Here is a 13,864-nt window from a genome sequence, read left to right as displayed (position 1 = left end):
AAAAATAAAATATCTTTAAAAAGATACGTTAATTAAAAAAACAAAGTACTCAGTCAACCACAATTACATAAGGTATTTCTTTAAAATACTACTTAAGCAATCGTATGAATTTTCCTTAGTAATTTTGAATATAACTATATTATAAAAATAATACTTTTATGGGTATTTTCTCTTTATTTAGTTTTCATAATATGTATAAAAAAGAATGAAAATTTCACAAATACACTAAATCTGCCTCCCTGGCTTCTTAATAAATATGTACTCATTAGAAAAGGAAGATGGATGGCATTAAGTAAAATGATCGCTGAGGAAGGTCAGGCCAGAATGACTCAAACAATATTCTAGCATAAAAATTAAATGTATTAAGGAGAGAATTAACCTGAGGGTTCCCTAAATCATTTGACTGATAATACACCTAAATCATCTGATTGATAATACAAGCATGTACATGTCAAACCTCTTCAGTCAGTTCTTTTCTTCTGTCCTTACCTGCTTAACGTCTAGAAAACATACTGACATTTGGTTCCTCACCTGGTGATTTCTGGCAAGTGAAATCTTAAATATAAAACGACTCCTACAAACTGCTCTGCCAAGTACAGTAATTCATAATTTTTGTCAAGGTTCAGGGGAAGGCACAGTGGAACAACCTAGAAAGAAGAAAACAAACAAACACATAGGTTTATTGCTTGGTATTTGTGTCAGGTTGCAGGCCCTTTCTCTGGTTCCTAGTGTTCTTGTCACATGTGTCCTCTATGGTACACTAAAATTAAAATTTATTCTAATTCTCAAAATAAATTCAGAATACCCTCAGTAGTAATAAAGCAATATTTTTCACTTCATTGTATGTTCCATCAGTATAACCTCCAAAAATATGTATTTAAGGTACTGTTCAACGTCTGTGGCTTTAGATTTTTGTCTTAAATATATCCTTTGCAAATATCAGTCCTAAACACTTCTTCCTTCTAGAAACAACATGTATCTCCTTAATTAACTGCCAGGTCTAGTGCTTTCTATGAATTATATTTGAAAATTGCTTTTAGTTAGACTCAGAAATAGGTGGAAGAATTAATGTACCAATAACAGCACCTCACTCATTCACTCCTTCATTTATTCAAAAAAAATCCGATTAATAATGTTATTTAGATAATATATGGAATACTGGAAAACACAGAGGAAATAAAAGTTTAGATACCCTAGTCTCCAAGGAATTTACAAGAAAGTGATTTAGAGTCATTAATTCTAGCATCAAGTATCTTTTTTCTAAGGGCAAAATTTAAGTTAAAAAAAAAAAGAAAGAAAGAAAAGAAAAATTTAAAACAGAAAGCCTTTCAGGAATAAGTTCTTGGGCATACATGAGGACATTGTGTAAGAATTGTGTACATATACAGATTTATATCTTGCTCCAGAAATAACACTTAATTTCCTCTTAGAACTTCATAAAATCTACTCCAAGGCACACAGGGTGATGTGTAACCAGAACAAATACTTAATAAGGGACTAAATTACTAGACATTCATGCTGCATGGCATTTTAGTAAGTAGCACCAAAGTTACTGCGTATGTCAACTAGCTTATCTTATTTTCCTTTACCAAGTAGATAGTGTAATATCAAATATTACATTTTTGGGGACAAATATTGCTGTCTTGGTAAAATGTATAGAGGTATGCATATCCACATGGTTAAATCACTAACATGGTTAAATCACTATTCAAAAATTTTTATTTTTATTGTCTGCGTTATTATTATATAAAATTTCACTTTGACTTGTAAAAATAAAAAATGCAAGGACTGAACTAAGGATCACTGACACATGATCCTTATTTATGGAAAAAAACAAACAGAGCTTCAGATGTTGACCTGTTTATTTCTATAAAGGAAAAACTAGGACCTACTCCTAACATTGAATTCCTGCATCAGTTACGTATTAAATCAGAGAAACTAAAAGCAAGTTTCAGAAGCACAGATTAATATAATCGACCACTCTGAATTTTGGTATACTTAAACCCTGCTAAAGCCTGTTGTGACAAAGTTGTTTCCACTTGAAATTTTCTGAGCACTCTTATAAGTACTGACCTGTGTATGGCATGATCAGACTTGTCAGAATGGGATTAAGCAGGCACTGGAAAACGTGTTCACTAAAGTTCCTATGGCAAGATTATTTTTCTCACAGAGGAGTATAAGCCTCAGCTTTTCTTGGTTTCTTAAATAAACATACATTTTGCATTTTGTAAATGTATAGATTATACAGATGAGTGTGCTCTAAACTGACCCTGCAGTCTTTTTTTTTTTTAAACCAAGTTATGAATTATCTCCAATGTTTGTGCCTTGTATGACCAACCAAAAACAAACCCGTTGCCGTCGAGTAGATTGCAACTCACAGCAACCCTACAGGACAGAGTAAAACTGCCCCATAGGGTTTCATTGGAGCAGCTGGTGGATTTGAACCGCTGATCTTTTGGTTAGCAGGCATAGCTCTCCACCACTGTGACACCAGGGCTCTCTTATATGGCCATAATTAGTAAACAGATGGGACTTACAGACTCTTTAGAAATACAAGAATTAGTGTAGAATATCTGTCCTTTTAGGAAAGAGATGAGAAGCTTAGCATTGTAAGATGTTTACCTCACAGGTCTTCTGATCTTGGGCAAGTTTGAATCCTTTTTTCCCATCACAGTAACATGAGTAACCTCCAGGGTAATTGACACAAAGTTGAGCACACATGTGCTCAGAACATTCATCCACATCTAGGGTAAAAGAGAACATAAACTTTGATAGCTCCTAAATGTTCAACCCAAAAGAACAGGGAGTATTCTGATTTCAGTATAAGCCGATGGTAACAGGTCCTTAGTGAAACAAATCCCTATAACATCAAATCACATCTAAAGACTTGACATAGAGATGTAAATAATTTACAAATTTAATTTCTATTTATTTCCACAGCTGAGGCACAAATTTAATTTTTAAGTTCAGAAATCAATAATTAATGGAAGTATAACAATTATACTAATACTCTGATATTGAATTTGAAAAAAATTTCTTAAAAGACTGAGAGTATTAAGATAACTGTCATTTCTGGTTACATGAATTCCATTGAGATTATCTTCTAATTGTTTGCTTTGAAGATAAGAAAACATAAAACCAAAAAATCCATTGCCGATTCTAACTCACATTAAGTTTTAGTTAAAAGAGGTATTTTCTCTTCCTCCTCTATCTTTTCTTCATGAAGAAAAGACAGAAAAGATAGAGAAGGAGGAAGAGAAAACACCTCTTTTAACTGAAGGTTAATGTGACTGGGGATTAAATGATAATATCAAGAATATTTGGTTTCTCATAAAGCAATAATTAATCGTGGGGATAAATTTAAGGACATATCTTTATTTCTTCTTATCTTTTTAAAAAGTCTCACTGTGATATTACCTCCTATATTGTGAAATCTTCTATATGATCACTGTCCCCTTTCTATATTTTGAGAAAATCATTCTAGAAAGTTTGTAATAATATGCTTAAGCCAAAGTCCACTTCAGAGTTATGTATATTCCTTGACATCTTCAATGGATGCACACTGTGGTCTTTGAGAATTCCCAAATTCATAAATGCCATTATAGCATATAATTTCCCTAACATATTGCCTTAAAACGGAACCCCCAAATTAGTGATTCTTCAATGTTATTAATAATTGCAGGACACATAAAGTCATAGAAGTATATGAATACATATAACATCCTATATAAATATTTCAATAAAAATTATTGTCACTCGTTACATACAACTACAATTTAGATGATGAAATTGGTTAACGATAAATCTGCAAATGCTTAAGGTTTACCACGGTAATTTCTGCCTGGAGTGATGGGAGTATGGAAATGGTGTGTGGGAGGGAGTATTTTTGGTGAGAGCAGTGTGGGAGGTAAGGCATCAAAATCTCAACAGGAGCACATACAGTTGGGAAAAAAAAGATTCTAAAATTATTTTTGATTTGATTAGTTTTAGTCATGCTACTATATTTATTTTTAAATTTTGAAAAATTTAAAGGCGGGTGTGAGACAATTTGAATATATTTGATGAATCCCACTAATATGTTTAAGCAACCTGGGGGCACCACTGCAGGCCAAATGACGTGAAAACAAACTCCATGGGGCTATCTATCCCAAATCTACTGGGCCACTGACATTGTCTCTCAATATTTCTCAAGTTTTCAGAGCTCAGGAGTCATTTGGTTATGTTGAGATTTTATTGTATAGGTGTTTAATTCTAACAGAACTATGCCATTTCCCATTTTAGAGTAAATGATTTACTTATGTATACGCAGGAGATGTTTAAAAGGCTTAGGAATAAAACCGAAGGTTTCTAACCATCATGCTTTTTCCACCCACAGTTTTAAACTTGTGTCTTTCTTTTGTATGTGTGCTTTTCCTTTTAGACTGCAATTCTCTTTATCTTTGAATATTATTTAAATGATGTCAAAATGTGTATAGCTTGCTTTCATCACACATGGAGGACTCTGATTCACGTGTAGCTTTGAGAGCTGATCAGAGTATGTAACACTGAATCAAAAGACCATGTGTCGTATACACTTGTACTCTGGAAAGAAGTCAGTGATTACCCACATGACCAAGCTATATCATAGATTTTGCCGTCTTAGAAAATCTGATTGTTGGTTTTCAATAAAACAAATGCTTTTAAATCTCAACTCAGGGCTCAAACCCACCCCCTCCACCATCAGCAATGATATCACCACAACTCTACCTTCACAGGACTTGGATACGGGACTGTATCTGTAGCCTTCAGGACATTCACATTCAAAGCCTCCGGGGATGTTTTTGCACACAACTGAGCCACAAATATCTGGCTTTACAACGCATTCATCCACATCTATAAATGAAACCAAAATATTTTTTTAAAAAACTTTTTTTCCGTAACAAAGCAATGCTAATAAATAACCCTTGATTTGTGTTTTCTGGATCCAGTTTAATGTATGTAATGAGACAACAGGGTGGCCTGGCAATAACAAAATATTAAACCCATCATTATATTTTAGTTCATTAAATATGATATATTGATACAAAGGCATAGGGATTTTGATTGATGTTTACCATGTTCCATTGTATTTATGTGAAAGAAGGAGAGGGCTTTAATTATTTTCTTATCTACTAGGTAATAGTATGAAAAGACATGGGAGAAGTGATTCAACCATATTTTTAATATTTTAATATGTGTTTGTAAATAGATATGTCTGGAATATGGTCTTAAAAGTAGATTTACTCAATAATATCAAAAACAAACAAAAAATAATGAATACGGCTTATCTGTCTTACATTGTTCCTTTGGAAATATACAACTAACAAATCTGTATACTATCATTACTGCTTAAAGTATTCAAGGAAGCCCTGGTGGCGCAGTGGTTAAGAGCTCGGCTGCTAACCAAAAGGTCGGCAGTTCAAATCCACCAGCTGCTCTTTGGAAACCCTATGGGGCAATTCTACTGTCTTATAGGGTTGCTATGAGTTTGAACCAACTCAACAGCACCTAACAACAATGAAGTATTCAAGAGTGATTTTACAGTACCAAGTAAGAGGTTCAGAGAACTTTTAAAGCTGTAGTTAATCCAATACCAATTTTAGTACTAATTTAATATTCCATAAATATCAGATGCATTTATTACATTATATAGTGGAGTAAGAGACAAAGTTTTGGTTGCAACTAGTTATTACATAAGCACCTGTGTGAAAAGCAAATGAGAAATAGCTAAATGGACAAGCTTAGAATGAAAAATATCTTTTCTATTCTAAATAGGTTGTTTATTTTTTTCCACAGATGAACAGACAAAATTTCACACATTACTCTATTTAAAATAGCATACACAAAATAATGGAATCAACCTAAATATTTTGTTTTCTTACATTTGATCTGAAGATTAAAAAAAAAAAAGTAAAGTTTTATACTCTACTGGTGAGTCCAAGTTACTGGAACCAGTAAAAGAAAAAGAGCAATCACACTTTACTACATTTTTATATTGATAGTAGCCAAAAACAGAAACAACCCAGATGTCCTTCAATTGGTTAATGTTTAAACCAACTCTAGTACATCCATTCCGGGGAATACTACCCAGCAATAAAAACGAACATCTTCATACACACATAACTTGGATGAATCTCTAGGCATTTATCCTGAGTGAAATAAAAGCCAATCTCAAAAGGTTACATACTGTATCATTCCATTTAAACAATGTTCTTAAAATGATAAAATTATAGAAATGGAGAACAGATTAACGGTTATCAGGTTCAGGGACAGAGGCTAGGAAAATGGAAGTGGGAGTAGCTATAAAAGGACAACAGGAGGGATACTTGTGGTAATGTAATTGTTCTGTATCTTGACTGTGTCAATGTCAATATTTTGGTTGTGATATTGTAGATGATGTAGTTTTGCAAGATGTTATCATTGGGGAAAACTGCATAAAAGGTACATGGGATCTCTCTACTATTTCTTACAACTGCATGTGAATCCAAATTAACTCAAAATAAAATTTTTAAGTTTTTAAAAAGAGCTATAAATCCGTACGTTTAAAATAAAGTAAAAACACATGACTAAAATTATTTGCTTTGAGGCATGTTGCAAGGAATCATTTAGATCATATGAGCTCAAGTTATAGTACATTGATTTTAGGGCTCTACACTGACATCTAATGTCTGAAATGAAAATTCTTTCATTTTTAGACATTGACTGGCAACCTGATCCCAAGCATATCCGCACCTTGGCTAAGGTCCCGTTGCGATACTTTCATACATATTTTTCTGACAGTTCTGTACTCTATCATTTGGATATCATGGATAAAACCCCAAACCAAACCCATTGCTGTCAAGCGGACTCCAGCTAATAGCTACCCTATAGGACAGAGTGGAAACCTGGTGGCATAGTGGTTAAGTGCTAAGGCTGCTAACCAAAAGGTGGGCAGTTTGAATCCACCAGGCGTTCCTTGGAAACTCTATGGGGCAGTTTTACCCTGTCCTATAGGGTCACTATGAGTCAGAATCGACTCAACGGCAATGGGTTTTTTATAGGACAGAGCAGAACTGCTCCACAGGGTTTCCAAGGCTGTAATCTTCACAGCAGCTGACTTCCACATCTTTCTCCTGTGGAGTGGCTGCTGGGTTCAGATCGCTGACCTTTTGATTAGCAGCCAACTAACCACTGCGCCACCTGGGCTCCTTATCATGGATAAAAGTGTATGTAAACGAAGCACCTAAGAATATAAGTTCGGGTCATTAGAGACTTTCTTATACATAAGAGGACTTTTTGTAATCATTTATATACATGCATATTAATTCAATGGATAAGGATTAGATACTTTTTAATTTAAAAACAAGTCACAGATTCTTTAGAGAACAGACTTGGACTATTTAAATGTAGACTATGAATGGTTATTATTTACTTAACGTGTGCATATGGTATCGAGAATTATGTTGGTTTTCTATACCTGGTGTTCCAATAATACTACTATTCTAAACTTGTAACCTCCAGCAGACCTTCAAATAGGCAGAGAAGAAAGAGATATATGGTCACAAATTGCATAATACTTTAGAAGGAATTGTTAGTTAATACAGTTCATTTTAGAGTCATTTAACAGCACTCTAAATAACATGGTAAACTCTACCATACTAAACACACAGCAATGCAATGAGGGACAACCCATTCCTTGACTATGAATCCAATTTGGGGATCTACCTACAGAGAAATGAATAAAGAGCTAACAAGAAAACTTAAGATTTTCACTTACTACATTTTTTACCTCTTGGTAAGTAAAAGTATTAAGATTTCTTACTTTTTTTTTCTTTCTTACTATATGTTTCTACGACCTCAAACAAAATAAAAAAGAAAAACTTCTTTGTTAGTTGTTCCAATTTCTAAAGGCAAAGTTTAAAACCAGGCTGGAATTTTTGTTTTTTTAATCATCCACACACAAAGCATGATTTGAAGCACTCAAATGAAAAGGGCATTATGCAGAGAGAAAAAAGTCAAAATCTTGGGAAGAGGGAAGCATAAAGAAATACAAAAGAAATATACTAGTAAAACTGACTTGTTGAAGTGCTAAACTGAAAGGCATTATTCAGGTCTGGAGAAGAAAAAAAGAGAGAGAGAGTTATGACCAATGAAGTGATCTCAAATGTATACAGAGAAAGAAAACCAGATCCTCTTCATCTTTCCCAAAACCACAACAGGAAATGAGGTACAAGATGAAGGGTTTATACTGGAAATAAAAAAGGTATTTCTGACAAAGAAAGATAAAATACAACTGAAGAGGTGATTAAGGATTGTGGTGGATTTTTTTTTTTTTTTGTAAAGGAAACAATATTATAGACTCTAGAAAAAAAGATACATTTAATGATTTTGCAAAGCTCTGTAGTGTGCAAGGATTTGCAGTAAAATCTCACCTTATCAGCATATAATGAAATTCTTTATTGAAACACACACACAATAAGAAAACGGCAATAACAACAAACTCTTGTTATCAGTATTATAAACTAAAAGGCAGTACCATAGTATTATTAAGGCTTAAAGGTGCACAATGTTTATTCACTATGATCACTTATAACCAAAGAGTTTTCTAAGAATTTCCTGGAGAAATTTCTCTAGCTGAATTTTTAAACTCACACAGCAAATACCTTTTTATTCTACCGTCTTGCTTTTACCTTTACAGTCCTTTTTATTTGAAAGCATAGCAAAACCACTTTTGCAGGAACAGTGGTAACTTCCGGGTGTATTATCACAAATCTGGCTGCATCCTCCATTAGTATTTGCAGGATTTTTACATTCATTTATATCTAAAAAGAGGAAAATAATTATTTTTAAAGTAATACAAGCTTAGGGAACTTTTCAGAAAGCCAGTCCAGGTGAACCAGGTGGGTTTACTATACATACCAAATTCACACATCTCTCCTTGCCAACCTGATTTACAAATGCAAGTAAATGTAGCTTGGCCATCTCTACAGCTCATATATCCATCTTCATTGCATGGCAAAGGATTACACTGATCTGGAATGGCTGAAGGAAAGAGACTTTTACTTAATTTTTGCAACATGCCACATTAAAATAAAATTACCTTATCTGTTCACGAAATTATAACTCCTTCCATCAAATAATACTTTTTCATTACAAAATAAGTCCATTAGGCAAACCTTTAAAATTGTTTTGCAAAATGAAAATACTTTTATATGTGCAAATATATACAGTGTTTTCTAATGTAACTTATCTATTTTTCCACATATATGACTTTATTTGATCCTTAAAACAATTCCATGAGAATCCAGACTTTATGGAGCCATGGAGACTGGATGAACCCCTGAAACTATTGCTCTGAGATAATCTTTAAATCTTAAACCAAAAATATCCCCTGAAGTCTTCTTAAAACCAAACAACAGTTTAGTTTAACTAGTAAAGAATGTCTGCCTTGAACATTGTGCTCTCTTAAGATCTATCTATATGGGATTAAACTGACAACAGCAACTTGAAAGATTAGATAGGAAATTTAAGGAGCAGTGAGTTTGTGTTAATGGGGGAGGAACAACTCAGAAAAGGAGGGTGAGAACAGCTGCACAGCTCCAAGCATGTAATCAATGTCTGAATTGTACTTGTAGAAAATGTTGAATTGGTATATGTTCTGCTGTGTGTATTCTCAACAACAAAAAACAAAATAAAATGAATTATTAAAAAAAAAATTCCATGAGGTAGGCAGGACAAATAATACTACTTTCAGTATTAGCAGAAGGGAAGAATTTCGGACTTCAGATCTGGGCTAACATGGAGTGACAACCTTAAATAAATAGAACTCTGGTCAAATATATGAACCAGTTTTTAGACATTGGACAAGAAGCAGTGGAGTACTGTGATCCCTAAGGGAAGAAAAATAAGCAAGGTGAGCCCATCTTGCTGCCTGGAGACAGTTTCCATGCCACAGTGCAGAAAACCCAAACACTGTCCAGTAGTCTCCCAGGGCTGAGAAGAAAGATGGAGTTTGGTAAGTTCAAGCTAGAATTTTTCAGGTCATAGCACTGTAGAGGAGAGAACAGAGAGAAAGAGAGAGAAACTCAGATCTGCAGGGAAAGGTCCTCTTGAGTCTTAGTGTAAGACAAAGTAGATTTTACCAGGAAATATTACCAAACGAATATTACCAGAGGGAAAAAGGGATTAAAACAAAGAAAGAAAGCTCAACTATTTTTTTTTAAAAAAACAAAAAACAGTTGACATCCAGTCAGTTCTAACTCACGATGACCCCATATGTGTCAAAGTAAAACTGCACTCCATAGAGTTTTCAATGGCTAACTTCTCAGAAGTAGATTGCCAGGTCTTTCTTCAAAGATGCCTCTGGGTAGACTTGAATTTCTGATCTTATCAGCAGAGCACTTAACCATTTGTGTCACCCAGGGACTCCTAAAGCTCAATTATAATACCCTTTGCATTTTCTTCATAAAACGACACAGCACTTTATCACTATCTGAAATACATCCATTTCTTTCTTTCTTTCTTTCTTTGTGATCTTTCTACCTTCACTAGATACTGCAATGGTACCTTGGCTCCTGCACATTTCCTTGCCTGCTTCTCAAGCCTTCCTAGTCAACTTTGCAAATTTCTCCCACCCTTCCATCACATTCCCATTTGCTTAAGGTAGCCAGAGGAAACTTCTGACTCGTGTTAAAAAACAAAAAACAAAGAAACCATGGCTGATATCCAACTAATTCCATAAATTTTCATAATATGTCCTCATAAAATCATCAAGGTTTTTTGAAAGTGGTAATAGAGTATGTATTAGTTAAAATGATAAAATAGGTTAATAGGGAAATTGTTATTCGAGTTATTTTTTGTTTCCTGTCCTTTGGCAAATAGATAAAGTATGAATTAAATATACTTACCCAGGAAAATTATTTTACTTGGGTAATTACAGAAAACTTTAAATTAGAGAAAGTTAGATAAATGAGTATCTATACAATGCCAATGTCATGTGTTTAAAACATTCACTGGACAGACATCCGCACTTATATATTGCAATATCACCTTTTCACCTCTTTGGCTATCAGTTGAGAAACTGGCAAAACAGAGGATATAAATAATCTACCAGAATTATCACTAGGCCCAATGTGAACTTCAGAGGTTAATGTGGTATCACATAATATTTTCCACATTTATATTATTGATGCCAAAAAGTCAGAGGAATAAACATGATTTAACTTTGACCTATTAATCAGCTGAAACATTTAGTCATACTACATAATAATGCAACAACAACCAAAAGAAGGCTGTTGGGAACAAAAATTCTGAAATCAGTGACCTTAGTAAAGAATAGGACACTTCAGCTTAAATGTCAGGGGCAAATGCATTTTGAGTAAAGCAACAGCATTTTAGAACTGAAAAAACATTCTTCCAAATGCATTTTGAGGAAACTTCCTTGCTGGGCATACAACCCTGGAAGGGTTCATTTGTTGATTTACAGGCATTAGTTACATTAACACTGGTGTACTTTACTTGCACGGTGTTTTTGTTTTGTCTTTAAAATTGATGGTAGAGATGCTTACCCGTGACACAGCTCCTTAGGTCAGGATAAGCGTTGGTTGACTGACGTGAAGCGGTGAATAATCCAGCTCGGAAAGAGCCAAGACAAACTGCAAATGGAAACAAATGTAGTCTTCTCAGAACACACTTATTGGATCTGAAATCATGGTAAAGATTATCCAAAGGGGGTAGGATATTTATGCTACTGTGGAACCCCCCAGAATTCAAAATATCAACCCTAAAGATTTCCATCCATCTTCTTTTGAAAAATTAAAAGTCTAAAAGCAAGATTGCAATAAATACAGAATGACAGAAAACACGCTTATGGCAGCTTGTTCTCTCTGGAGAAGGTTCCTAATGCCGGAAGTGAAAAAGACCTTGGATTAGGAGGGAAATTTATTGTCACATAAATCTGTGTTCTTAATTCTGTAGCAGGGACTTAAAGTCACCCTCAGATCTGTGGACCAGAGCCTGACTTAGAAGGTGTGTAAAATTAACAGAATGAGCTAGCGTTTCTTGTTACTGTGGACAAGTTCCAGTTCTTCTAATGTTGCATAGAGACTGATACAATAATATTTGTCTAATGCCTCATATTTACAGAGCAAGTTTAGTTCATTTATATTATTCCTCACCACACCCAGTAAAATAGATAAGAAAACTAGCAGATGTTGCTAGTAAACTAAAAAATTACAGCTGAAACAATAGAGATAGCAGATTTAGGTCTTTGAAGTAACTGGAGGTCATTTAGTGCCAAAATATAACACTTCTTTATAGCTGAAGAAGACAACATTATAAGCATCAATTCATTGTATAGACAGTCAACAACTTATTAAAAAGATGGTATTTCAGTTATTTTTTGGTAACAAACAACTCCAGAACATAGTGGCTTAAAACAAACATCCTATTTTGCTTGTGACTCGTGTATCAAATATTTGGGAAGAACTTGGCTGGGCCATTTGTCTCTGCTGCATGTGGAGTCAGCCTGGGCAGCTGGGGCTGAAAGATACACTTCCAAGATGGCCTTTAACTCAATATCTGCACCTCATGCTCCTTGGCAAATTTCTCTCCATTTGACATCTCATTTTTCAGAGCCTCTCCATGAGGTTGAGCTTCTCTTGGCATGTTGGTCTCAAAGTGGCACTTCTTTCATGGTGGCTAACTTCCAAGAAGAAGAACGCAGAGGCTGCCAGCCCAATTAAGCAGCACTGGTGCAGTGGTTAAGAGCTACTGTGAGCACTCAACAACAACAGACATTATAGAAGGTGGACAGCTGTCCTCCTGCCCTCTTGAAAGTGGGGGATAATGCTAATCTTTTTGGCGCAGTGGTTAAGAGCCTATGCTGCTAACCAAAAGGTGAGCAGGTCAAATCCACCAGCCACTCATTGGAAACCCTATGGGGCAGTTCTACTCTGTCCCATAGGATCAGAATTGACTCAATGGCAACGGGTTTGGTTTGGTTTTCTGGTGTCACTTTCAGGACTCCCTGGGTGGTATAAATGGTTAAGCACTTGGCTACTAACCAAAAGGATGGTGGTTTGAATCCTCACATAGGTGCCTTCAGAAGAAAAGCCATCAAGATCTACTTCCAAAAGATCACAGCCATTGAAAACTCTATGAGCACTTCTACTCTGAGAAATATGGGGTCACCGTGAGTCAGAATCAACTCAAGGGCAACTAGTTTTTTTTTTGGGGGGGGAAGCGTGCATCATTTTCACCAAACTGTATTGATCAAAGCAGTTCCACGATCCACTCAGGTTCAAGAGAGGGGGAGAGAGGGTTGTAATAGATTCTGCCACTTACTGGGGGCATGTCAAGATAGTACTGCAGAAGATTGTGTGGTATATGAGATATTTTTTCAGACATCTTTGGAAAATATAATTTATGTAGATGGATTTGAAACCTCATTTGAAATCAGTAGTAGCTGTATTAGTTTCCAACGAACATGAAGATGGTGCAGGACCAGACAACGTTTTCCTCTGTTACACATAAAGTCACCAGGAGACAGAGCTGATTTGACTGCAAATGACAATATTAGTTCCCTATTGTTACTGTAGAAAGTTATTACAAACTTAGTGACTTGAAACAATACAAATTTATTCTCTTACAGTTCTGGAGATCAGAAGTCTAAAATCAAGGTGTAGATGTCATTCCTTCCGGAAGCTTCAAAGGAGAATCCATTCCCTTGCCTTTTCAGCTCCTAGAGGCTGCCTGTATCCCTTGGCTCGTGGCCTCTTCCTTGCATCTCTCCAATCTCTTGCTTCACCATCACATCTCCTATACTGACTCTGATATCCTGCTTCTCTCTTATAAGGGCCCTTGTGAT

At 35.0% G+C, this 13,864-nt stretch overlaps 1 protein-coding gene across 1 annotated transcript in view; it reads right to left on the bottom strand.

Annotated features, from left to right (window-relative positions):
• Positions 1-13,864, bottom strand: part of PROS1 (protein S) — a 103,622-nt gene that overhangs the window by 25,744 nt on the left and 64,014 nt on the right. The window contains exons 4-9 of the mRNA XM_004371330.3: positions 11,565-11,651; positions 8,917-9,039; positions 8,688-8,819; positions 4,747-4,872; positions 2,623-2,744; positions 532-647 (exon numbers count right to left, since the gene is read on the bottom strand). Coding sequence (XP_004371387.2) covers positions 532-647; positions 2,623-2,744; positions 4,747-4,872; positions 8,688-8,819; positions 8,917-9,039; positions 11,565-11,651 — 706 coding nt within the window. The remainder of the gene's footprint in view (positions 1-531; positions 648-2,622; positions 2,745-4,746; positions 4,873-8,687; positions 8,820-8,916; positions 9,040-11,564; positions 11,652-13,864) is intronic.

Source organism: Trichechus manatus, unplaced genomic scaffold, assembly GCF_000243295.1.
Source record: "Trichechus manatus latirostris isolate Lorelei unplaced genomic scaffold, TriManLat1.0 scaffold00012, whole genome shotgun sequence".
Taxonomy (NCBI): Eukaryota; Metazoa; Chordata; class Mammalia; order Sirenia; family Trichechidae; genus Trichechus; species Trichechus manatus.
The sequence above is the reverse complement of the archived record's forward strand: the minus strand, read 5'-3'. Positions and strand labels throughout refer to the sequence as shown.